This window comes from Carassius auratus, chromosome 3 (assembly GCF_003368295.1).
Source record: "Carassius auratus strain Wakin chromosome 3, ASM336829v1, whole genome shotgun sequence".
NCBI lineage: Eukaryota > Metazoa > Chordata > Actinopteri > Cypriniformes > Cyprinidae > Carassius > Carassius auratus.
The window spans coordinates 26,245,400-26,272,545 of NC_039245.1; the positions used below are offsets into that span (position 1 = coordinate 26,245,400).

A 27,146-nucleotide genomic window follows, 5' to 3' on the forward strand; every position below is an offset into this window, starting at 1 on the left:
AATATGTTTGCTTTGTTTCTCATTTGTGGTTTCCCTGGCTCCAGTTGTGGCTATTTTTAGCATCGTTTAGTTGCAGGAATCAGAGGAAGCAGAGATCCGTAATGAGGATAGTGACTCACAGGAGGAGGTTTGGGTGAGAGCTCGGCCAACACTGAGAAACACTCAATGCCATTATCTTAAAGCACTAACAGTGGCATATTTTAGGAGCATTAAGATTTACTGCATTAAGCAAGAGTTAGGTGTTTCGCTGTGGGAAATCATCTGCTGAGGTGCAAAGCTCCTGTGTGATGAGAGCCTGAACTGAGCGCTGAGACGTCAGTGTTTTAAACAGTCTGCTCCTTGATGTATTACACGATTTCACACATGCTATAAAGGTCCATTAAAATGATCCTAGAATGTACAGTGTAGTATTTACTGGTGGTTATGTGGTGTACTCAACTTATAAACAAATCTCTAATAATTTCAGCACCACTCAAAATGTTCACATTATTTATATCTAATATATTTTACAAAATTATAAATAAAAATGTGCAGGTAAATATTACGGTTGTTACTGGTCTCTGGTATGTATGTGGGTCAGACACGAGACGTCATCAAATTAAATTTACAGAACTGATTTAAAGGTACAATTTGTAAGATATTTGCAGTAAAATATCCAAAAACCACTAGGCTAGTGTTATATATTTTGTCCAGCTGATTACTAACAATTCCCATTCTAAACAGTGACATGGGGCAGTGCAGTCGCCTGTCAATGACATTAGTTGCCCTTTGTTACCGTCTTTACTGACGTAGAAACCACATGACAACAGTGCCATGGACAAACGCGGAAGTAGTGTCTAGCATCCAGCAAACCACTAGCTTGCTTCAAGCAGTTCCTTATTTACTTCTTGCACGTTTTATGGTGGATTGTGTTACTTATAAATGGAACATAATTACTGTTTACTGTCTGCCGCTGGTTCTGTCGACAAGGACAGCTCCAGTAAATGTAAGCGTTCGGGCCAACCAAACGACCCAAAAGAGTTTGGGACAAGAGGAGAAAGAGAGCGAGGATCAATATCGGTGTTTCATTTTCAAGATGGAGAGAGCTTCAACTAGAAAGAGATGCCGATCTCGCTTGTGTTTTACTCGACAGGTGAGTTGTTTTGATTCTTATCTTTACAGAAAATGTATGCTATTATAACGATCAACAAGATTAATATTATGGGGCAAACACGCCAAACGTGGGGCATCGCGTCTCTAGACCCGTGTGAGGACGCGTCTGATCCATAGTCTGATCGCATCTTTGCATTGACTTTGTATGTAATCTACTCGCACAAATTGCTGAACGCAACTGTTATTGTTTTTGTAGTGCGCCCTCTAGTGGCAGATCCTACAACCTGTACCTATAAAATACATAAAAAGCACACTGAATCCAAATGTCTACTTTAATGTTTCAAATAACTTTTGTAAAAAAGTCAAAATGTGTGTATATAAATAATGTTCCATTCCTCATACAGCTTAAAAGACACATTTTTGTAAAAATGAAACCATGTAATTATTCGGACCTGTAGAAGAAAGCTGACACCGTACTGATGTTTAAGGTGTTGATGTACACATACCAGACGCAGTCTGAACAAACAGATTTCATCACGTGCAGAATGACAGTGTGAACAATGAGTCCTAAACACTGGTGTGTGCAGAGCGAACCAAACCTAAGAACCGCATGAGAAAAGCCTTATCAGCACACCTGCCAGTGATATTCCAGTGCTGATCACAAACAAAATGACTTGAGGCATGTGGCCACGTGGCCTTCCATTTTCACACAATCCCAAACAAGTCCATTGCGTTTCCTCAGCAAACCCATGAGCTCATGACTGCACGCACCTCAGTGTAATGATCAACACGAGTCCCATAATAAGGTGAAAATAAGATCATAGCAAGCACAGCTCTTGTTAAGGTCCTTGCACACAAATTCCAAAACTTTTGCACATGAAAAAATAAATATGACCTCACGTTGTGCCAGTCACATTTACACACTACCTCCGAAACTGACATCCATCTTAAAAAAAATTTGAATCGGGGTCAATTTTCTGTGTTTTCCACATCCATAGCATTGACACAATGTGAGGTCATATTTATTTATTAACGTGCGACAATTTCGTATGAGAATTTCGGACTCCATGTGCAAGGACCTTAACAGTAAGAGCTGTGCTTGCTCTGATCTTATTTTCACGTTAGAGAAAATAACGTGAGAAGATAACATGAAACGGCACAAAATTTGTCCAGTGCACACGGTTCCTACGTTGTTTCTAAATGATTTGTTTCTTCTTCGTTTAATGCATACCAAGACATGTAATCGTTTAAGTAATTGTGTGTACCAGAATGGAAAGTCCTGCATTTGTTCCAATGCAAGTAGAGTAAATCACTCACTTATGCTACTAAATTTGGTGCTAGGTGACAAAATAATATCTGTATTTAGCCATTGGCTAATAAGTTATTACTAGGTACTAGGTGTCCGCACATTGAGAAAAAAAAAATCTAACTTTGTTTAAAACCTGCAAATAATGTATAGTCCTACAAGGCTATTATTATCAGAGCATGTGAGCCGAGTATAGCATCACGAGAGGGTAGCGTCATTTTACCAGCATTGTCTAGTACAGCTGTACTACATCGTGTTACAGCACAGTAGCACTTTTGCAAACAGGAGCAAGTATACTACATAGAATTTCCTGTCGGCACGTTCTTTGCTTTTTCCTTTAAGCAGGAGTGATACACGAGTGGAGCGTTAACATGGGCCATGAGCAACTCAACAGCATGCACATTCATAGAGCGGAATATTGAGCAGAGCATCACACCGTGCAGTGACGACGGAGGGAGAGTGAAACCTGTGTGCTGAACACTGCTGGGCAATACAGCACACCAATTATTTTTGGCCATATTTTCTTTCATCTAAAAGTCAATGCATTAACTAATGTGATTTTATTGTAAAGTGTTACCTATTGTTCTTTAGAATTCATTTGCACTTTAATATGCAAAATGTATAGAGTTATTTTTCCTCTTAAAAAAATATATACATGTTATAATAAAAATCTTTAGCAATTTATTTCAATATCATGATAATATTGTGTACCGTGAAATATCGTATACCTTTAAATATTTTATACCATTATAAAAGCTTCAGCGTTAATCGCAACATGAAAATTTAATTGATCGTCATATGCGTAGCCCAGATATTAAGGCTGCACAATAAATCGCGATTAAGACTAAATCACCCCTGTCTAGTGCAATAATGATATTGCAAAGGTTGCGATTATATTTTTAAGCGCAGCTTGTCCATGATCTCTCTTTGATCAGTAGGAAGTGCTGCTCTGTCTGAAATCACTACGAGTTTGACTCGCTTATAATGAGCATTTGTAAAAGCAATACTCGTCAAACATCATCATTAAAAATCTACTTTATTAATATGAAAATACCTGTGAAGGCTTGATGAACAGTGATAGAAAGATGCCCATAGGCATATTTGGAGTTGCTCCGCGAGAGCACCTTCTGGCTTTCAGATGCAGCAGCATTCAACCATACTTTACTGACAAGCTGCGCATACTTTTTTTTTTTTTTAATTGTGTGTGGTTTATTTTTGATTTATCGTGCAGCCCCACCACATATACTTATTTTTCCACTTTCAGCTCTGTCTCACGCACACCCGTGTGTGCTAGCTTTCGATGCTTACTAAACCTGCATGAGCGTGGATTAAGGAGTTTGACACATGCACCTAGTAGACTTGTTCTTTCTCAACTTTCACCTCACACCTGTGCTTGCTGTATATTGGGCTGCACACGGATGGTGCCCGCGGACACATATAATTACAAAAACTGTGTTACATGGACAGTTGCGGGATGTGGGCTAATTATGCTTTAGGGCTATAAAGACAAGCTTCTATCATTGCCAAAAGAAGAATGTATTTGTAAAACAAACAAACAAACTGAAAAAGAGTACAAAAAACACATCCAGTCCTGTGGTAAGACAAAAATAAGCTTACCACAACTTCGCAAGGCATGCAGATGTGGTACTGGAAGTATGTAATGGGAGGAATAAAAAGCAATTCCCAGCACTTTGTGCTATAGCACATTACACAGCAAGTCTGGGTCTATGCCACACGTCTGCTGCTGCCCACACACACAAAAACAATGGACTGTGGGAAGAGGAGGGCCAGCCAGTGACCAGCAGCTCTAGACCAGTGTCCAAACACACAGCACCAGTGGGCCTCATTATCAGGAGCTGTTTGGACTTTCAAGCTCAGTAAACCTACAGCTGTTTTGAAACACAGTGAGTTTCCTATCTAGACAGTATCGACTCGTTCAGAAAGCTGAAGGCTGTTTCACAAGAAAGGCAGTATTGTGGAGAAGACAATCCCAGAATACACTGCAGTGAGCTCAGTAAAATAGATTATTAATGGACAGAGCATAAAATTCTTAAAACTATAATAAATATAGCATTTATTTATAAATACAATTAAATATTTTAGATATTCATAAGTCATTCAATGCTGAAAAGTACTACACAAATAGGCCAATATAACTGTAATTGGTCAATTTAATTTCCCCAATATTTGTGAGTGCTGTGTAGATGTACTGGACTGTTTGTGTGCTGACAACATAGTATTTTATGCCCACAAGATTGCACAAAACTTACAGCATAAAGGGGAGCATTAAACAACATCTCACAGCTGACAATTAGGTGACTGCTGTCTGCACACTGCCTCTCACCAAAGTTTACTTCAGACACTCAAAATAACCAGCAAACAGGGAAGTTTGAGGAAGTTTGTTGTCATAAATGAGTCCACACTGGATACAATTTACACATTAGATATGAAACAAACTAATTAATCTAGGAATATTTTAAGCTAAATGGTTGGCCATACCTAATATCCTATTTAATGCATCCTCTGTGGCGGTGGAGAAACCATGACATAAAATGGGCTAATGTCACAATACAGCTGTGTCCACTGTCCTATTTGCCAAGTTCAAAAATCTACAAAAAGACTGGCATAATTTTCATTTTTGTTTGAACTATCCCTTTAAATTCATTCAGGCATGACTGACAATCACTAAACAGCTGTACACACTTCCTGTATGACAAATTTATTTTCATTAAATTTTTAAATGTTCTATTATAGAAAACTAAATATAAGCATAAGTCTGGAAATGCTAATATTTTTTTCCATACTTTTCCAGACCTGGAAATTACTCGAATCAAATTCCATACTCTTCCAAACTGAGTAGGAACCCTGAAAGTCTTAATAAAATGGTGTTCATTGAGACTGATCTGCTGGTTAGACCAGTTATCAAATCACATTAGACCGGTTTAAGTTTAAGAAAGAAGTTTTAGTGTTGAGGTTTTTTGTTGCGTTTAGGGATGTGCCGATCTGATATTCATATCGGGTATCGGCTCCGATACTGCTATTTTTTGTCGGATCGTGTATCGGTCAGAGAGGGTTTATCCATATCCAAGATTTTGCATATTATTCTGTGTTACTTCTGAAGCCATACAATAGCTTAAAGGGTCAAATTTTGTCATTAATCACTTACCCCCAAGTTGTTCCAAACCCGTAAAACCTTTGTTCCTCTTCAGAACAATATTTGAGATATTTTGGATGAAAACCGGAAAGCTTGTGACTATCCCACTGACTGCCAAGTAAAATACACTGTCAAGGTCCAGTAAGTATGAAAGATATCATCAGAATAGTCCATCTGCCATCAGGGGTTCAACTTTTCTCTGCTGTGGCTGTCAAGTCATTCGTTCAACATTTAAACCCTGGTCACATTGGGTTACGAAAGTCAGTTCGGTAAAGCGTTCTCCAAGATCATTCTGTATTCCCATTAATACTTGATTGGTAAACAAATGTCTATGGTTTTGCAAAAAGGACTTTATATTCTTGCTGGAGTTTAATGCTGTTTTGTTACTTGTTACCCGGTGTCTGTGAGAACAAAACACTGGCATACAAAAGACTATAAATTTGTTTTTAAATGCACTAGTGGTGGGCCGTTATCGCCGTTAACGTGCTGCATTAACGCGAGACTCTCATCGGTTGATAAAAAAAAAAAATCGCCGTTAATCTATTCTCAAAGTTGGGTTGGGAGCTGGGTCTATACTAAGCGAGCTATGATGACTTTCACCTTGATATTTCATATAACTGACTCGCTGTGGCCAGCCTAAAAAGATGCTCAGGACAGTTGATGGGCCACTGCTGCGCATCGTCACGAAAGCTTATCTTTCTCACGTGTTGTTAAGCCTTACCGCTTGTCGATTTAAACATTAAAGCATCCAAAAACTAGACGCGGAAAAGCTGAACAGAGTAGCACGTGCCGTTAAGTGCGCACGAGAGAGAGAGCCGCGTATCACGGACAGCAACACTGAACCAAGCTCTTTTCTGTGAAGTTCACCTCGAAGTTCCTCCTGCACCCGAATGAACAAATGCAAATCGCAGTTTGAACAAACAAAAAGATGTGAAAGAGCCCAATTCAATACCGCGGTGGTCTGGTGTTCAGGGCTCGCGCAGAGGAAGGAGTCTCAAAACACTTGACCATCGAATTTGCTTATTTTTGCTCTTGTGCCAACAAATACATACAAAATGTGTCAAAATATCCACTTTGGAAATTATGCTCGGAAAAACTGTCAGTTATTTCTTAAGTGAAAGTAAACAGTTGAGGGAAAAAATGGGATGTGTATAGAGGGTTTTCACCGATGTCACGTTCTGGGCGGTAACCCGGATGAGCGGCCATTGTGGAGGTACTCGGTGTAAAAAACTGAACGGAGTACAATGGAGTATAGCGCGCTTTGGATACTTTAAGTGAATGTAGCCATGTATAAACAGCCGAAAAGTTCAACAAAACGTGCCCAAGATGCAAAGGCATATAGGGACTTGGACCACAAGAAAAGGCGCGATATTTTGAGAAATTACGATTTATTGGCGGTGCAGATCCCTACGAGTTAGCTCCCTCTTCTTGGATCCGTGACAACCCGGTGATTCTTCCTTCAGTTTCATATCCCGATATAGTCAACTACCTGGTTTTCTCGCCGAGCCCATACACAGCGGAAGACCTTAAATCCTACAAGGGTTTGGAGGCTTATAACCAGATGGTGTGTGGATGGGTGAGGGAGACGCAGTACCAAGTTATCAACGACCGTTGTATTGTAAAGGCCGAAGTAATGCAATAACGTCTTTAATCAACCTATACTTAACTGTATGATATCATTGCGATACTCGAGGTGTAGCCAAGTGACTCTCAATCATGTTTTTTTTTTTTTTTCATTTCAAAGACTCCCAGTTTGCTATCTACACTGTACACTATCTGAGTTAGTTTCATAGTATTTTATTCTATCATATAAATGCACATGTACAATCTGACACCCCAAAAAAACCACACACTATTATTCTCGAGCTGTCTTATTAGTACAACCTGAAACACGGCAATAATTAACCATTTTCCTTGACAACGTTCGGGATATACTTCAGTGCCAGTGCTTTGTTGTGATGCGAAGTGCCTCCAACATGGCCGACTTCCGGTCTGATGACGCGCCATGAAAACCCTCTATTATATTGGATGCGTTCATTGTCTCTTAAAGTGACCGTGCCTAATTTAGCGACTGGCTGCTGTAATGTTAATCCAAGAAAATGAAAGAAAATCACTCACTGCTCTTGAATGAATTACTTTGTAGTTTTAACAGTCAAACCAAAAATTATTCAGAAACCAGATATAATTTTTGATATATATAGCAAAACTGTAATAATGTGAGAAATGTTGAAGGTGTCTGAATAAATGTAGGATTCATTGTATATTTCATTTTTACATTGAAGACTATCCAGTGCTATTATTTGGTTTCTGTACCTTGACACCTACAAACTTGAAAAAAAAAACTTAAACATTGGTGGGAAACAGGAGTAATGTTGTTTGCACCTTGTGCAAAGTGGAATTAGTTTACAGCTTTTTCAAGCACTTTGTGATACATTTTGGAAACAGGAGATGAGCCCCTTTTCTAATGCACCACCTAGCTTGATAAACCCCTTCTCAAAGACTGTTTGTCAGTTTTATTTGGGTAACACACATATTCTGAATGCCTTCGGCAGAATATGAATGAGCCATTTTAATCTAGATTAATTTCAAGATCACAGTGAGATTAATCTAGATTAAAAAAAATAATCTATGCCCACCTCTAAAATGCACACAGTAACTGAAATTTAAAACTGTTAAAAGAAAGACTCAATAACTGTTGAACAGATGTAATACACTACGCACCAATTTCTCTTCCCTTTGGGCTTTGCACTTTTTATTGCAAATAGCTGCGTGCTGTGACTCTGTGTTGCTTCAAGTGCATCATTCTGCACACCGGATGTGCATATTGCAAGTGCTTCGTGCTGCACTGTATTTGTTTTGTCCTATCGAACCTACCATATGCTGTTGCCTTATTTAAAAATATGCTATACATTTATTTTAATGTTATAGTATATACTAATATATAAATACATTCATGAATGGATTTTATAATACAAATAGCAATGTGTAACATTTCCCCACAAAATATTTTTTGTGTTTTTTTCTTCATTCAAATGTTACACAATGCTATTTGTATTATAAAGTTCATTCATGAATGTATTCATATATTAGTATATACTATAACATTAAAATACATTTCTTTTGACCTACAATTGAGAGGAAATCTAAAAAATTTATGTCCATTTGCATTTTCCATCCAGCATTTTTTTTTAAGAGATTGTTTCAATTTTTTTTTTAAAAATGCATGGATGGAAACAGTATTTTCTCCACTATTAATTAGTGGCGTAGCATCTTTACTGAACCTGTAGTGTGAATCATACAGGACTACTGTTTATACTCTGACTCCTTAACAAATGACTCTTATTAGCAGGATCATTTTAATTAACTCAAAAACACTTCATGATTCTAATGAATTCTTATAAATAATACTAAATGAAGCTGTAAAGGCAATTGAACAATTAAAGAGGAATCTGAATCAGAAGCGGAATCATTAAATTTCCTCTTCCGCAGCACTGGTCACTTCAACATCACATGCAGTAACGCATTTTTCCAGTCTCAGAGACCAAAGGCTGCAAAATCAATGGCATTTTTCATCACGCTGAGACATGCTACAGAGGGAGAGAGAGATCAGAGAAGCCTGTAGATGTGCTGTGGTTGTCCTTCGTTATTTCTGAGTGGGTTTTCTGCATGCTGCTTCACACAACATAACCTAACACAAATGGTCAGAAGTCATTCGGTTGTGTGGTAGTTTGTAGGAATTGGCTAAGCAGTGGCTTTTTATACAGCTGGCATTACAGTAGCACTTTATTTTACGGTCTTTTTCCTCATGTACATACTATGTACTTATTATAATTACAATAACTATGTAATATCTAGGTACTAGCCCTGAACCTACCCTTAAACCTAACCCTACCCCATGTAGTTACCTTGTATTACCAGAACTTTCTTAGATAAATACACTGTAAGTACGCTATAAGTACAAGTACACGTAGTGTAAAATAAAGTGCAACCGGCATTACAATAGAGTTCATTTGTTTGACAGAAACTTTCCTTAATAAATCTTCATCTGATCAAAATCTTATGCGATGCAACGCGTAGCGTAAAAAGAAAGTATAAGTCAGCGGTTCTCAATTTCAGTCCTCACGCCCCCCTGCTCTGCACATTTTTCTCAAGTTTCTCTTATCGCTTCAGACGTTTGCTCTATTCAAACATAAATGCCCTGCGAAGTGGACAATGTATATGTTCCATTCAAAGTGCACTGAAGTGTGTGAAATGTGAATTTAAATTGTATTTATTTACAAAGGTATATGATGTCACACTTGTCCGTATATCAAGACATTGCACAGCGTGAATGAATGTTTCAAAGTGAGGTAAACTTCAACAGATTTCCCCTGCTCAGGGAGTAGGGACCAGGTCAATGTGAACACGGTTCATGCACGGAGCACTTCTAATGAGCTGATGATCTGAAGAGCTGTGGGTTACCTGGCAGGGACAAATTTAAGCAGACTAAATGACTGAAAGTCCTATGTACATCACCAGGTTGTGACATGGCAAAGGACTATAGTATTTAGATGATGCACCAGTGTCTCATATTTATTCATGAGACTGAGTTTTTATATCCTATGTGAAGAAACTGTGAGATTGTACAGTAGTTAGGCATTCATGGGTCTCAACTTGGGGTTTGCTTCTGTGTTGTAAAAGTCTGGGTGTGTTTGCAAGGCTTTCCCCACGATACTGCCTGGGATAGGGCGGTTCACTGGCCATCAACTACTGACAAACAGTTTGTTTGCATATTTCTCATGAGAGCAAAGAGAAATGTTGGAATCTGGCCTTGTTCATCAATGCAGTTTGGTGCGTGATCGAAAAGTACAGAACTTTTTTGTGCATAAGTATTTTCAAATATTTATACATTATACACACATAGTAAATGTCTATAGACAAATAATAATAATAATAATAATAATAATAATAACTGTATATGAACAGTTTTTTATGGAATTAAGATTAATCTAATTTATGCAACGTGAGTCTGTATTCAGTTTTCGGTCACGTGACCTGTGCGGTGACCTGGTGGGCATAACAATGGGCCAACATGGCAGCGAACACTAGGCTCTCTGTAGAAACACTGCACAAGCCGGTCAAATTTCTTTCCGTTTCAATTAAGAAGTATTTGAATCACTTGTCAACAGAAGAAAAACTAATCTGAACTCAAACTACAAGTTTTGGCCACTTGCGATCCATATACAGCTCGACTTTGGCGATGTTTAATCTATCTTGTGGAGAATCCCTCACCTTACACTGATGCCAGGATGAAAGTGGGCTGACAGTCATATATACTTTAGATCAGGGTGGTTCGTTAAAGCCTGATTAGACAGAACACGTTTTTCAGGTTTGAAAACGCGAGGCACACCGCACTGCTTTTTTTATTTATTTAAAACAGAGCAGTGCACTGTTTTTTTTTATGTTGCTAAACAGCCACTGAATGGGCTGTCCTGCGCTAAAACTCAAGGCGCCCGGGAGCACATAAGCAACACGCAAAGGGCTCACTGTCAATAGAAAGCAATTAAATGCACCTCTCACTGCAAAAAACACTTTCTGTTCGATCGGGGCCTAATGCGGCCTTTTGGGAGATGAAGAACAAGAAATTCTTCATTATTTAAGCAATGGTGAGTGCTTATTAAACTCTAACTAGCTATCTAACATTAATACATGGGTTGTTAAATTTCGGGGTCATTTAAGTCAACGTTGTAGGGGAGTGGTTTTATAGGTTAACACAATCTAATGATAACTTGTTTTCCAATGTCAGGTCAATCATTCCTACATTTTAAACTACCTCAGAGACAGACTGGGTTGCTGTAGAGGAGGAGGGCCTGGTGTGACTCGGCCATTGCACCTGTATGACAGGTTTAGGAGAGGTGTGTTCACATGTAGGTGCCATGCTGCGAACAAACTGCACTGCATGCACAGATGAAGCTTGAGTCTCGAATGAGCCCAGTTTGGCAGCCATTAGGACTGTAGGGTATGCAGCAGGGAGCCAGAAAGCTTTGACAAAGGCCCAGAGAAAGAGATCGGTTGATGGGTGTGGTGACCTTCCCCTGCCAAGCCTCTACTCCAAACCTCAGCATTCTACAATATATTACATTTATCAAAACACACGGAAAAAGGACCTGTCAAAACTCTTTTCTCTGTTGTCTTTTGACGGCCCGTGCTACTGAACATCCCTGCACCCATAAGCAAGATGTACTTATAAAAACACTTACCTCATTTGTGATATTGGCAATGTACATTGATGTGGTTGTCATTAATCACTATCATTTGATACTTGAGGTTTACAAAAAAAAAAAATGTTCTGTTTCCAGAGGGGCACGGAGCATGACAGTAAAGTAGTCGAGGAGTACACCAAGATGATATGTCCAGAAATGCATTATTTCAGAACTACTTGCAAAAGTGTTTTAAAGCTCTTATTCTAGCAACATCACTCGACCAAACCGTCTGTTACTGTGGGGAGCCTGTCCCACATAAAGACACACACGAGTGTAAATCAGGGATCTGTGAAATACATTCATAAAGTTGTTTAAATCTTGACAACACACATTTAACAATGTCGAGTTGGAAATGCAGCGACTGTAAGCGGGAGAAAGACAGAAAAAAAAAACCTGAACACAGTACAAGTTTGAAGCATTTTATTTAACAGAATAATATATATTTATATTATACGTGGTTCCATTCACAGACTTGAAATCAAATTAGTTTTTAAGATAAAAAATACGAATGAATAGTGATGCAAGACTTCATTTGGACTCCAACTCAACAGGACCCAGTGGCTTTTCCCCTTTAGTAAAAGCTGGGATCTTGAAGACCACCACATCAAACCCTCTATCAGCCAGTATCACATCTCCTGGGTTGAAGTTTCAGTCAAGTATTTGTCTGTTGTTCTGCCATCATATATAAAAGAAACTGTTCCTTCTGGTGTTATGCCAATTGGGTATTAAGAGCAGGCCAGTGTTGTCGCTCTTAGGTCTCAAAAGCAGTCAATAATGCAGGCACATCTGCAAAAGACCAGTCTAAATATCATAGGCACTTCTCGATTTGGCCAAAACACTAACATTTAACACTTAAATCACGGTCCGAAATGTTCTGCTGGCAGATGCAATTGAGATCTTAAATACACAACTCAGCAGTTTGTAGATTTTCAGCCTCGTAAGAGTAAACAGCAGTTGCTGGAAGGAAGAGTTTGTACCAGTCTGCAAAAATGATATGACAAATGACTTGCAGCTTGGAGTGTGTGAAACCAAGGGATTCCAGTCACTGGTTTTACTTTTTTTATTGTCTTTTTCAAAAGCCAGTTCATCGAACATTCCTGATTTAATGTTGTCTTTCATCTTTTGGTTTTCCCTCCCTAAGGGCATTACATTCACTCTGCAATCTTTCAATCTCTTCCTTGCCAGCTCAGCACCTCAGGTTTCTTCTGAACTCTCTTGTTCTTCATTCTGTCATACGTGTCCTTTCGCTCTTTCCTCTCTTCCTCTTCTTTGTGGCTGGTGTGTGAGAGGACCAACGAAACCCTGTAAGGAGACAACGAGTTGACTGCATCAGCCCACAACAACAAACCATGTCAGAAGACGTGATTTATAGCTAAAAATACAATGATTAATATATCCATTGTTTACTCGAGCTCACCTTTGATGAAGATTTCACTGCAAATACAAGTGTACTTTCGGTTAATGGCACAAATCCACAAATCCCTCCTTTCTGGGTTTTCTTTTTTCGGCTAGGATTCTGTAGAAGCATGGCCCAGGTTTGTCTCCTCGTCAGTTAGTTGGTAGTTTTCACGTGACGTCACACACATAGGAACGCCCACCTTGATGGAAAGCTTTTCTCCACTGACCACCAGTTGTTTTTACACGGTTTGCATTGGGTAGTAATGTAGTAAAACGCAGATATTAAAAGGTGAAATTCAGTAAACACTTTATAGATGGTCATGTGACTGAAAACTATCAATTGCAAAACAACCATCAATGGGCCACTGACAGATGACCTCCCCAATCTTTCTCCCCTGCCACACCCATTTAAGTCTTCTTTTTTCTTTTCTTTTTTTAAGAGGCCCCATTGCGCTTCAGGCGTCCCAAGTTCAAGTCCCGGCTTGAAGACTTCTTGAGGGAACCAGATGTGGTTGTTTTAATACGGCAGTGGTTTATAAACTGGCCCAGCACCTCACGTTTTGTTTCTGACACACCCTTCTTTGGTCTTGCAGTCTCTTCTAATGTGCTGATGTGCTGAATCAGGTGTGATGGAGGAAGTGTGCAGTGCTGGAGCTGCTCGGTTTGGAAAACCACTGTACTACAGCATCACTGAGAAAAAACCCTATCTGGAGCTTTTATTTTCAGTTGTGTAGCAGGCATTTTTGTCTCAAAACCCTAGTGAGCGACCTACGAGGCTCAGAAAATGTTGTCTAGGTTGTACAATTCATACTAGCCCTATATACTGTATTTATGTAGTTCAATAGACACAGGTTCAGTAAATTCTCAACACAGTGAAGCCAGAGAATGTATGCATGTAGCTTACCTGAATATAAGACTATGATGCTTAAATACACGGTCTATGTATGTAGCTATCAAGGTTTTAATCCCAAAAGGCCAAAAACGCTACCTTAGTAACGTAGACAGCCACTTAGTTATGACTGTCATGGGTGAAGTCAGTCCAGGTAACGTTAAAAGCCGATGCCGGTCAAAACAAACCGCTCTCGACAACACAACACTTGATCAAAACAACTGCAGTGTGTCTTATAAAAGTTACTATAACCCTCTCTGGAAAAATGCATCACATGCGTTTGTTTACACTCGACGACGCTATTACTTACACTTCAACTAATGTGTCTTACTAACGGCTTTAGCTTAGCCTAGCATGCTATCGTAAACCAACGGATCAAACAGCGTCACTGAAGCCCGGAGAACATGTTCACCCGCGTGAAACAGCACCTACCTCGGCCTCTCCCTCCTCCAGACTCCGCAGGCTCCATACCACCAGCCCCTGGATCACCAAGATCGTTAAACCGGTCGCGATTGCGAGTTTGTATCGTCTGAGGAGCTTCTGCACACGGGTGCTCGCGACCATCTTTCCCCCGTGAATCTTGTATCGCTTATGGCAGCGAGTCGCGTGAGCAGCGAGTGACTCGCTCGGAGGGAGTCGACTCTATGAATCGAACTGTGAACCGACCAGCGCCCTTTCAGAAATTATTGTGGTTTAGAATCTTTTAACCAAGTGATTCAGATTCAATTGAATCAAACTGAGAGTTAGTTTTTTTTATTGAACAGAATGTCAACACATTCAATACAATTACAACCACAACAAATACAACCGTTTTCATATCCTAGGGGGACAGAACAATATTAAAGGGATACATTAAAGGGTGCACAAGCACGCAAAATTGGACTAGCTTTTTGTTTTTACGAGGGCAATTTAGAATATAATGCTTCACTTCATTTTTAAATGCTATAAAACATGGATACCCCCCCCCCTGAAAATCTACATTTGCGAATATGAAATTTAGCAGTTTAATTATTATTATTATTTTTTTACAACTTTTAACTTTAGAGCTAAATATTAGTTACAGTAATGCCTAAAAGAACATATTTTCAATGCAAATTGACATTTTCGTCAACATTGGCATACAAGGGCAGTGCCAAAATAACAGCTGACTCTGCTTCTGCTTGCAAAAGCTACAGCTTACATGTATAGGCCTATCTTCTTTTTTCAAGGTAATTAAATAAAGTTTAGCACCTTATATTCTGTGAAGGAGTTTAAAAGTTACTTCTTGTATGTTAAGAGATAGCGACTCACCCATAAACTGAATCCATTATACAATTACATTTGATTTCAAAGCAACATCCTTCTGGAAAGTGCTTTTATTGATCTGTTATAATTATCATAATGATAGGAAAATCATATTTTACCTAAAGAAGAGTGACTGGTTGTGAGTTTAAACAACATATATAGCCTATTTTAGGAGAGATTGTGCTAAAAACTGTTGTAAATTCCTTTGGTGGTTTTCAAAACAGTTTTCAAAAACAACCAAACAAACAAAAAAAACACTATTGTATATAGGATATAAAATGTCCTTATTATTCCAAATGCAGTAATGGTGTGGTAAAAACTGTGTTTGTACGTCAGATTCCACGCTAGAAAAGCTTGGAGATGAAATTTCGAAAGTTTTCACAGGTATTTTGTTAATATCATAATTGCAAACAAGGAAAACATTTATGCCACCCAGACTACATTAAATATGCAGGGCAATCCTATTCTAAACAGATCTCTAAAGTCAACTGAGTCAGCCTCTCAGTTCATATTCAGACAGGAAATATATTAGAAAGCACACGATTCACAAATGCATGATTGTTTGTTTATAAATAAAAAATGATTTCGAAGAATTAAAGAAGCATTTAATGCACGAATCACTCAAGTGTTCCTTGTGTTAACCTGACCTCCCAATCATCAGATATACTTATCAACAGGTAGTTGGATTATTGGATTATCTGCAAAGAAAGAATTAAAATACTGGTAGGAAAAAAACAGATTAAAGTGCGGATAAATAACTCTCTGTCTGTAGCTGTCCACGTGTAGACGTCGCGTGCAACCGTAGGGCGGCGCTCTTCAGAAGGTAGACAGTTTTTCATTTAATTAATTATATTTATTATTATTTCATTAATATATTTTAAAAAAGATCAAATGTTTATTATTGTATTTCTCTGCTAGCACATAAACAAAGCACAACTTTATTTGAGTCTATTTTCTATGTTCCTGTCACATAAACCAACGAATCCTACTACGACGAATGCGACGGTCATGAATATTAATGAGCCCGTGCCACCGTTGCTTAGAAACCTTTCCGGCGCGTCCAGTCACGACCGTCATTAATATTCATGAGCCACGCCTTCTTCGTAGAAGTGTGTCCAGAGTGAGTCGTGACTGACGCTCAGTTTACTCAACACTAGTTCTGGGGTTAAAGTCACGCTCATCTCTCTGAAATGAAGCTGGGAACAAAGAAAGACTCCTCTTCTGCTGGCTTACTATGAGACCGCTTGGGTCACCTACAATAGCTGTGTAAAGCTGTATTTATCAGAGATGTCCAGCACCACTGTGTCCCCAAAAGTGTCCTCCACGGACCAGCGGACGATCGTCGTGGGTGCGTGTAAGTACACATTTAGGTTTTTATTAAAAATGAATAAAGTATTTTTCAGTTATTAATTTTCGGTGTCTTAAGTGGGCTAATAATATATATATATATATTACAAGCAGTGTTATTTAATTTTAAAATAGTATAGTTACAGTTAATGACTATACAAGGTCTTAAAGTTTTGTATTAATACAGAGATAACTCAGTTATTGTCTCTTCACAACATCTTTAAGCATAATAAAACTATTTAGCAAATGTAGGCTACTTCATATATTCAATTAAATTAAAATTTAATTTATGCATTTAGCAGATGCTTTTATCCAAAGTGACTTACATTGTATTCAAGCTAAAAAATTTCTCCTAACATGTATTCCCTGGGATTATTATTTATAATAATACTTATTTAATTAGTTATTATTTAGTTATTAAATAATAAATAATAACTATTTTATTATTTATTATTTATTGGATTATTTATTCACACACACACACACACACACACACACACACACACACACACACACACATATATATATATATATATATATATATATATATATATATATATATATATATATATATATATATATATATATAATTATGCATAAATTATTTTTGCTAAGATCTAAGTATGCCTGTGAAAGTATGCTTTATTAAATCAAATTTAAATTAAAATTGTGCACTTAGCAGACCTTATCCCAAAGCGACTTACAGTGCACTCAGGCTGAGATTTTTTACCTAACATGAATTGAAGTATAACTAAGTATGCTTTAATATTAGTGTTGTACTGCAGTATACTGTGCTACATGTCTAAACCTGGAGGCTGCAGATCTGACTGATGTGTGTGGTCTGTGGTCTCTGTCAGCCTGTTGTCTGGTGTTTTTCTCCATGATGGCCGTGCTGCTCTTGATCGTGTACCGGAAGGTTCCTCTCTGCTGCAAGACCAGGGTTTATCAGGAGTCTCGCACTGACACGGTAAAAACTAAAAGTTTCATTGCTACACTTTCACTCTTCAGGGACTTCAGTTCTCAGTTCAGCTTCATTAAGCATCAACTCTGCCTCAGATGTGTCTCCTAAAAAGAAGAAAAAACTAAGGAGAAAGACACAAATGAGACAAGTGACTTTCTCTGAGCACAGTTTGAGAGAGCAAGTCTTCCTCATCTCATTAAAGAGATATCATTTGTGAGTTTGTTTTCTAACGGGACATGACATTACATTTTATGCTATTTACCAAGTAATGTTGGCCAGTTAGGCAAATAAATATAGTGTAGTTAAAGTGTTACAACTGACTTTTTAAAACTGTACTTAAGTGCATTGTGAAACATTATCACCAAAGTGTCTCTCTTTAAATGCACTTTTTGTTTCCTTAATATATTATCAAAGTTATTTAAAAACACCACAAGTGCACATTCAAACAATTACATGCACTTCTTTTCCACAAAAGTATCAAAATCAGTTACATGCGACCTAGTTGGATAATTTTGCATATGAAGAGCATCTCCTACCCTTTGAGTTATCAAACCTAGATTAGACATGATCTTCTTCCTAACTGTGCTAAACACTGAAGAACATCATCATCATCATGTGCTGTGATGTTAACGTCAGCTGTGATCGCAAGCTAAATAAAGGATGTACAGCTTTAAGAAGAGTCAGTTCTCTGAAGCATCTGAACACACAGTTCTGTTAGAGAGGAGGAGCAAACAGTGCGAGCGTTTCCCTGATTATTATAACCATCAGCAGTGCACAAGGAAAGTCAGATATTAAACTGAGAGGAGGAGTTACGCTCCAGTGTGAAGGCGTATGTCCATGCACGCTTTAGCAGACCTTTAAAAAGAGAAGCTATGGAAATAATACACATTAAAACAGTAATAAATGTGAATGTAGTTTTCAGACACTTAAGTGCATGTTAATTGCAATTAAATGGAAAGGAATCAGTTTGATTTTAGAGTGCTTTTTGAGTTCATCTTTATATGTTATTTCATAATTTACTAAACATTACTTAATAAAGTAAAACCTTTTATTTGACATGATTAAAAACTTCTTTTAAAAAAAGTGTCCTTGAGAAACTCTGTTTAAATGTTCACTTAAGTGGTCATTAATTTTATTAATATATTATCTGCAAGCATTGTTGGGCAAGTTACTCTATAATAACTATATAATAATTACAAATTCATTATGTAATTCATTATAATAATTACATATTAAATTGCTGTACTAATTAATCTCTCTAAACAGGATTGCATTACTTTAAATATCAACCAGTTAAACAATAGATATGAAACTAAAAATAAACAATATAATAATTTCAAGTGTTTAAAAAGAGAAGGTTACGTTAAAAACATATATTTTAACATTAGATGTTACATTTTTGATATTAAATCCACTGTAATTAAATGACAGAAAAACTAAGAGCGATCCCTTACTTTACTTTTTCATGGGAATAGTCATTAAATGACAGTAATTAATGTCTTAGTCATGCATTACACTCAACACTGTCTGCAAGTACAACACTTTTAAGATTAGATGTACATTGCACGCAGCCATTCAGTTCAACAGATTGTACTTTTTTAAACATGGCTGGAGAAAACATGTTGCTAAAAGCTTGCTATTTTATGACTCAAGGCTTTTTATAGCTCTCTGTTATCTTTATTTTAAATATATCAACCTCAGAAATTAAAATAGAAACCATTCGGACCGACAGTAAATGCAGATAGCACTGAAATGATAAATCACTGCTCCAAATAATGTTAATATATTTCCAAAAACAGCAGAGTGGCTCTACCAGCCGGGTCTTCATTGGGCACGATCTCAGAGCATTTCTCCTTTAATGTGTCCAGTCCAGCAGATGTTAGATTAGATCAGAGTTTATCTGCTCATCCCTCACACTCACCCTGAACTCATGTCTCATCCTCTGCATTTCCTTTTCCTGTTCAATTTCAACCCCAACCTTATCTCAGCAACACAGGGAAACTGTCTCCACATTGTTCCTCCCACAGAGATGAAATGCAAAACATATCTGTGGTGAAAATATACGTGAGCTACTAGTTACAAGAGGCACAGAAGAGGTCACACACACACACACACACACACACACACACACACACACACCAGTACACTTGCAATGATGACCAGTTTATGAAAAAATAAACCAAATTTGTTAGTTTACATAGTCTTGTTTTTTAAAAGTTTGAGGATAGTTTCGTAATAGTTTAAAGACTGTGATTAAAAACACAATAAGCACTGGTTAGTAGATGAGAAAGACAGAAAGCAGTTTAAAGCGCCACACAGATGGGAAATAAAAAATTACCTGTATTACAGTGTATGATGTAGCTGTCCATCAGTGTAAACAATGTGCAAAGTAATTAAACCAAAAAGTACACGATTTATAAAGTTATTGGCTTCTAAAGTAAGGAGTCGACTCTGAATCACTGAAACGAGTCGCTATAGATTTCAAATCTTTTGCCCATCTCTATGTACGTCACTAGGAGCACTTTGCATAATAATCTCCGCCTACCGTCTTGAAAAAAAATAAAAATAAATAAACAGACTCGGTGGGCATTCTGTGACAGTTCCCACACATGAAAGCGACATTGCTTTATCACGTAATTTACCACATACAAAGTTTAAACTTACCACTGGGAAACCTCCTGGTCAATTCGTTGATTTAACTGTGTGGCCGGTTGGACGACTTCATCTGTTTCCTCTTCAGATTCTGGCTCTTATTGATAAGGCAAAATAGATGGCATGGTATTTATGTACTGTAATAATACCCTATCTAAAAACATCCGAAGGTGAGCGTTTTACAACACGTACATGCGAAACAACCAATCAAACCTGACTATGTCAGTTGACCAATCAGAACACAGTATTCTATCGAAAGGTGGGGTTTAAGGAAACTGAATCTTTTGAACAGCTTCATGTGAACCGTTTGGGGATCTCTGAGAATTGAGGTAATTTTAAAATGATATTTTGACAAAATGACAATGTTTTTTAACCCTTGGATGGATTTAAACCTAATGTACAGGACTTATAAACAGTGATAGGAAGCTTACAATTTTCATCTTACTGGCTCTTTAAGATGTTCACATGTCGGGAGAAATCAAGGTAATGTGCAAAAATCGAGCTGTGTGCTAGTGAAGGTTCTTTATCGTCATCTATGGTTCCATGAAGAACCTTTAACATCAGTGGAACCTTTCCAGTCCACAAAAAGGTTCTTTAGAATAGCTCTTCACACTAAATGGTTCTTTTAAGAACTGTGCACTGAAAGGCCAATGGAAGAATAGGCCTAAATCAAGTTTTAACATGCTCAATCTTTAATTTTAACTTAGCTCTTTCATCATCTCTCTCATAAGTCACTCTGAGACATATATGTCCTCCTGAGGTGTCCTCACCATCTGATCGTTAGGTCCTGTGGGGGATCGCAGGAGACAAAGGTTTTACTTTCGGTCAGGCACTGAAAAAGACACACTGCTGATGAGGTCCTCGGCACTGATTTTAACACGCTTCTGCCTGAATCAGAGGAGGTAAACAAAAGAAGTCTCTCTCTTTTGAGGAGACTCTGAGACTGTTGAAAGTGCAAACCAGCGAGGGAAGCTGACCCCCGACCTCTCATTTACTAAACGTGTCTCTCAGAGTCCCGAATAGCAGGGGTGATGGGAAAGGTCAAAATACGTCACCGTGAGTGATGTCAGAGCTGTCAGGAGCCCTGCCTTGTGTCCAAGTCCTCACCGGCGTCACAGATTAGGGTCCACGCTTCACAGAGGGATGAGACTTGCCTACTTCACATGAATGTCAGACGCATTTCTTATCTTTAAGGACACTGTTTTTAAACATTGATGTCCCTTTATTCTATAAGTGGGGTAATAAAAACTACTATGACGTTTGTTATTAAATTAAATATTTATTAAATGTAAAAGTATCTAGTAAATTTACACACCCTTGTGAAAAGAAAGTACAGTTTATTATTTTTGTAAAAAAAAAAAAAGTACACAGTATTCTTTGTATAAATTAAGTGTGAACTGAGTGTAATGTTTTTGCATGTTAATTGCAATTAAATTCAGTTGTATTACAGCTTAAATTAATATTTTATTCACTTAATTTAAGAGTATTTTTTACACTTAAGTAGGATATAAGAAAAATCTATAAATATAACATAATGTATTCAAATCTTATAATTAAAAAAAATAATATAAAATAATTAAGTCTAAGTGAACTGCTGACAAGGAAATATAGTAAATTAAAATATACGTTTCCAACTCTAATTTCAGTTGAAATGTGACTGTCATGTATTTAAATATATTTGTAATTAAACATTTATAACGACGAAGTTGCAATTTAGCACATTTAAAATAATTAAATATTTTATTGAATAACACACTGCCATTAGTCAACACATCAAAATAATTAAAACAAAGATTTAAAATAGACTTTAAAGTGAAACCTTTCATTTTACATTCTTACAAACTGCACTTTTAAAAAGACAAAATATTTTAATCAGATACTAATGCAACATTGGGGAAAACTCAAATAATAATCGTCCAGACATATCAAAGTATAATGCAAGAAAATTAAAAATGACAGAAACAAATGTGTTACCGCAAACAATTGTAAAGAAAAGAATGTCAGAATGATAAAAAAATAAATAAAATAGAATTAGAATTTCTTTTTTTTTTGTCTTTTTTTTTAAAACCATAATACGTTTTTTAATGTGTAATATGTTTTTGACGTTGTCACTTGCCATGGCCTTTTGCCTCGAGCCCTAGTTAACCCTGCTCCGCATGTTGTGTCCACACAGTGCACTATCTGGGTGACATGTGGGCCCATAAAACCAAGTGCAATCATTTACCAGTACCTGCCACAGAAACAAGGGTGCAAAACAGAGGCAGAGCTTTAAAACGCCAGTGTGGGGTTTGTTCCTCAGGACCCTGATGACACAGTAAGACGCTGTATTGTCCCGAGACACAAAGGCTTCTGTTTTAGGTGTGGGGTAATCACAGAGTGCCTGGCTCGTCTGGAGGAGTTCCCCGGCCTCATGCGGGTCCGCCTGCCTAATCTAGTCCTGGATGGGAGGGAGTAGCTTGGTGGTCCTTCTCTTTAGCAACATAATTTATGACCATCTACAAGTCTGGCTCTAACATTGCAGATATAGGAAGAGGAGGAGAGACAGGGCTGTGAGATGTTCATGTTACACTATGATTGGTGATGGTGTGCAATCAATATATTTTAAAATAGCACATGCATACTTTTTGACAAAGATTTATAATCAATTGCATTACATGAAGTTTCTACTTCTAAACAATTTTCACTTACATACATACATACATATATATATATATATATATTCCTGAGCAGCAAATCAGTATTTTGGAGTGATTTCTAAAGGATCATGTGACAGAGACGTCTTATTAACAGAGGTTTATCATGTTTTGATTGAGCAGGAGTCTCCTCAGTACTTCAACAGCAGACAGACTCTAGTAGCTTCGTCTGATGCTGAACAAACACATGGCACGGGTCTGGATCATGTGAATGCAGAGGTAAGGGATATTTTTATTTTGGTAGGAATTTTTTAAGAACATGAATGAATTGTGTCACATCTCATGTACTCATATTTTGTTTCTGCTTGTGCTTGTCAGTCGGGTTCGTTGTTCCTCATTGGCGTGCCGAGCAGCTACTACCTTTCCTCACTGGATCCTCCTCTTCCTCGTCTGCCCTCGTACGAGAGCGTCCGCAAGAAAGACCGACAGCGGCAGATCCACACGATGATAGCCGACCGCTTCGGCCTGAACGCAGCTGTTGTGACAGAGGTGACTCTTCAGCTGCAGGAACGCTGTTCACCTTTTTTGAAAACGGGCTAAAAAATTGAATCCATTCAGCTGGCGCTAGCACTTTTAGCTTAGCTTAGCATAGATCATTGAATCTGATTAGACCGTTAGCATCTCGCGCGAAAAATGACAAAAGAGTTTCTATATTTTTGTAAAACTCGACTCTTCTATAGTTACATCGTGTACTAAGACAGATGGAAAATGAAAAGTTGCAATTTTTCATAGATATGGCTAGGAACTATACTCTGAGTCCGGTGTAATAATCAAGAAACTTTGCTGCCGTACCACCGGTGCAGCAGGAGCAGTGATAGTACACATAATATCCCTGTGTAATATCACTACGCCTTCACAAGGGGTGAGTGAATTAAAAATCTGTTCAAAACTGAGCATTTGGCCAAAAGAAGTGGGATTGTAACAATGCCATGCAACAACAGCTTTGTCTCCCAGCAGCTGCAGTCTGACTGAATTCAATAACAATAGATTTGCAATATGAAAGACACTTTTCTGCTCTGTAACATGATCGTATCTGAGAAATGGATGCCTTTTACTGCCGCACAGACATTCCCGGTGTCCCTGACCTGCTGCGAGTGCTTCAAGCCCTTCGATGTTGACTTAGTGCCAGGAAAACGCTTGAGCACACGCACTAATGCCAATGAATGCATATCAAACATATAAAGGGCGCCCACATTAGAGGAGAATACGGCTCATTGTCCGTCTGTCCTCTCATTATGTACTCCCCCAGGTTTCATTGAGTGGATCGTTGACCCTTCACTCATTAACCACATTATTGAGCTTAATTAGCTTGTTGTCCAGCTGAGGGCCGCAGCTTTGTCTGCCCTAAAGTGGCCCTGTTTTCTTTTAACTCGTTGTCTTCTGTAGTGACGCTCAGCCAGGTCTGGTCCCATTGGTCTGTATAAGTGATATCACAAATGTTGCAGTCCAAACGAGTCGTTCATTGTAGTTTTTGAAGAGGGATTTCTGTTCAATAAAAGATCCTCTTTTGAGCTTTGTAACTTTGCAACATTACAGACTAACTAAAGTTGAAAACATAATAGGACTCCTTTAAGTCAAGCTTTATCTCTGTTTTTCTTGTTTTCCCACAGCTGCCTCCCACGTATGAGGAGAGCATCCGTCAGTCAGTCCAGTCCATCGACGGCCCGTTTGACATCCTGGCACCTGAGGAGGAGCCGTCACATGACCCAGCTACAGATCTACCTGCATATGAAGATCTACCTCAAATCACAGACTCACTAGATCCCAATGACACTCTTAACTGAAGCGTGCTCATGCATGGGAAGAATGCCATCTATCCTCTGAGGAAGAAGAACAGCTGTCGAGCTGTCACTGCCCTGATGAGCGGCTGGTGTGTGTGTGTGTGTGTGTGTGAATCCCCTGTGCTCGCAAAAGACACCAAAATAGAGTAGGACTCGACCTATGCAATAACTTGCACTAGCACACTATTATACGAGAGGAGAAGGATGCTGCATCACTCCTGGGAAAAACAGAGAGACGAACAAGACTTTTGAATTATGATTACTATCTCTGTTATGAACATGAATCTGCTAATATATAGAATTTTACTGACTATAGATATTTCAGGGACTTTTCCAAGCCTAAAGATTTAGAAATTACATTGCGTTCCATGATATTACATTATTTTTCATCTGCAGAAAAACGTATTTCAGGAGAGGGGAGTGTTGATTTCGTTTAGATTATAGAAAGTGATGCCAGATGTCCACAGTAACACAAGTGGCATGTATCACCTATAAATGAAGTCTATTGTGAATTGATGTTTAATTTTGATCTGGTACCTGAGGAGCCGCTGGTGAACTGGACTGAGCTAAAGCACGAAGAGGGATATCTGAAGCCATGATTTGGATAATACAGGGATGAATCCTTTTTTAATTTTTTATTGCGGTTTCATCATTTGTAATGCTTTTGTATGAGAGTATATTCTTTCTGCAAAGCTACTTTCTGTTGGTATAACAGATGTGATCATTATTTTAGGCAGAGAGAAGGGAAATGAGTTCAGGATTTCAGCAAACTGATGGGATTATTATTTTCTTCGGTATATATGTTCCTTGTCAAATCAAATGAGAGTTTTGTTTCTGTCTTGAAGGACCTTTTATGAAAGTGCTCAATGTTTCCACTGTGAATAAAGATGTTATACAGTTGTGTACCAGATGTTGTAGAGTTTGTAAAAGTATTACTAGGCTTGGACTCGTTTCTTCTGATTGTAAGCTCAGGATTGGTTCACACTTCTCCCTTCACTGTAAAAACAGCACATGATTTCAGATGTTTGCATTCACAAACACAATTCAGATGTCTTTGAAGCTGATTTATGTGTTTGAGGTCACAGGTGTCCTCATTTCCCTCGAAACACAGTCTACATGAGAACATTTGTCCTTAGGGCACAAGAATTCATTCATTAATTCATGTTTACACAAAATATGAAGCAGCACAACTGTTGATAACTTTGATAATTCGGCTTTGCATCACAGGAATAAATTACATTTGACAATATGTTCAAATAGATTTTTTTACTGTACAAATAGAAATATATATGGAGTATTATATTATGCATTACTAATATTTTGGTTCATTATGACAGTTTAGCAATTAAGCACAATGTCCTTAGTGTATTGCAAGAAGAATCATCAATAATAACAAAATCTCATAATCATTACTGTGTAATGAAACAAACAAACAAACATGATATTTAATTGATAGTGTTCATACACCATTGTATTGCACACCGGTAGCCTTCTGCTGGATACTGAAGAAATTTAGTGAAACTGTGTCTTCTAGTGGTCATTTCAGGAAGTAGCAACTTTAACAACCCTATCTAAACACAGATGATCCCTCATCGCTGTCTAAAGTGCTCTGAATGCCTGGAAGGGGTTTAAAGTGTAGCCCTTCAGCTCCTGTAGTGTCCTTATTGTCCTCAGTGATGCCCTAATGAGAGACACAACAGAAGCAGCACAGCTGGGGCCTGGATCTCCACACACACACACACACACACACACACACAGAGTGATTGACACCTGTCAGTCAGATGAAGACACGCTCAATGTGTGAGTGGATTAGTCTGCTCACCTTCCTCTTCATTAGGTCTCACAGGTCACCCATCCAGTAAAACTGAAAACGATTTGAACAACACACTTGCTTTCTTTGCCTCAGAGTTACTGTTTAAACACACGCATGGCACACAATGTAAGAGCAATCAAAGGGAGATCAGGAACATCTTTACTCTTCTTGATTCTGACGCCATTATTGCACACTGACCACAAGAACAGATCTGAATTGGTCCTTGATTTCAGGAAGAAACCAATGATTTATCATCAATATAAACAATGGATTCAAATCTTTAAAGTATATTTATTCAAATCATTATACTTGCACTGTACATAATATTACAGGAATAAAAGACCACTTAAGTGAACTTAAAGTACACTTTCCCAAAGCAAACTTTGAAATGATGTTCAATTAAATGTTTTACTTTAAAGTATATTCTTTTCATTACACTCTAAACAGATACTGGGTTATTTAGTTTAACCCAAACGCTGGGTTTGAGCCTATCAGGTCATTTTGGGGTTATTTCTTCAGTGTTGTGTTACTGGC

The 27,146-nt window shown here is 37.9% G+C and overlaps 2 protein-coding genes across 4 annotated transcripts in view; one reads left to right on the forward strand and one right to left on the reverse strand.

Annotated features, from left to right (window-relative positions):
- The window catches only part of LOC113052725 (xylosyltransferase 2-like), a 30,790-nt gene extending 16,090 nt beyond the window's left edge, over positions 1-14,700 (reverse strand). The window contains exon 1 of one of the 2 annotated variants that reach the window (XM_026217151.1): positions 14,514-14,700. In XM_026217151.1, coding sequence (XP_026072936.1) covers positions 14,514-14,645 — 132 coding nt within the window. In that variant the 5' untranslated portion in view covers positions 14,646-14,700. The remainder of the gene's footprint in view (positions 1-14,513) is intronic. The other variant, XM_026217144.1, reaches the window with a different exon arrangement.
- Positions 14,701-16,494: 1,794 nt separating this feature from the next.
- LOC113052737 (uncharacterized) lies at positions 16,495-25,702 on the forward strand. 2 transcript variants are annotated; one of them, XM_026217165.1, is made up of 5 exons: positions 16,495-16,719; positions 17,570-17,679; positions 23,142-23,237; positions 23,337-23,507; positions 24,629-25,702. In XM_026217165.1, the coding sequence occupies exons 1-5, from the start codon at positions 16,653-16,655 to the stop codon at positions 24,800-24,802; spliced, it is 618 nt and encodes a 205-aa protein (XP_026072950.1). In that variant the 5' UTR covers positions 16,495-16,652; the 3' UTR covers positions 24,803-25,702. The 2 variants fall into 2 exon arrangements, with proteins under 2 accessions (XP_026072950.1, XP_026072957.1); XM_026217172.1 differs by lacking the exon at positions 23,142-23,237.
- The last annotated feature ends 1,444 nt before the right edge of the window (positions 25,703-27,146 follow it).

What these genes read in the sequence shown, in the direction of transcription:
- LOC113052737 (XM_026217165.1), top strand. Translation starts at nt 16,653, where the DNA reads ATGTCCAGCACCACTGTGTCCCCAAAAGTGTCCTCCACGGACCAGCGG. An exon ending in AGGAGTCTCGCACTGACACG is followed by an intron (nt 17,680 to 23,141) that starts GTAAAAACTAAA and finishes TTGATTGAGCAG; the next exon opens with GAGTCTCCTCAGTACTTCAA. An exon ending in ACGCAGCTGTTGTGACAGAG is followed by an intron (nt 23,508 to 24,628) that starts GTGACTCTTCAG and finishes GTTTTCCCACAG; the next exon opens with CTGCCTCCCACGTATGAGGA.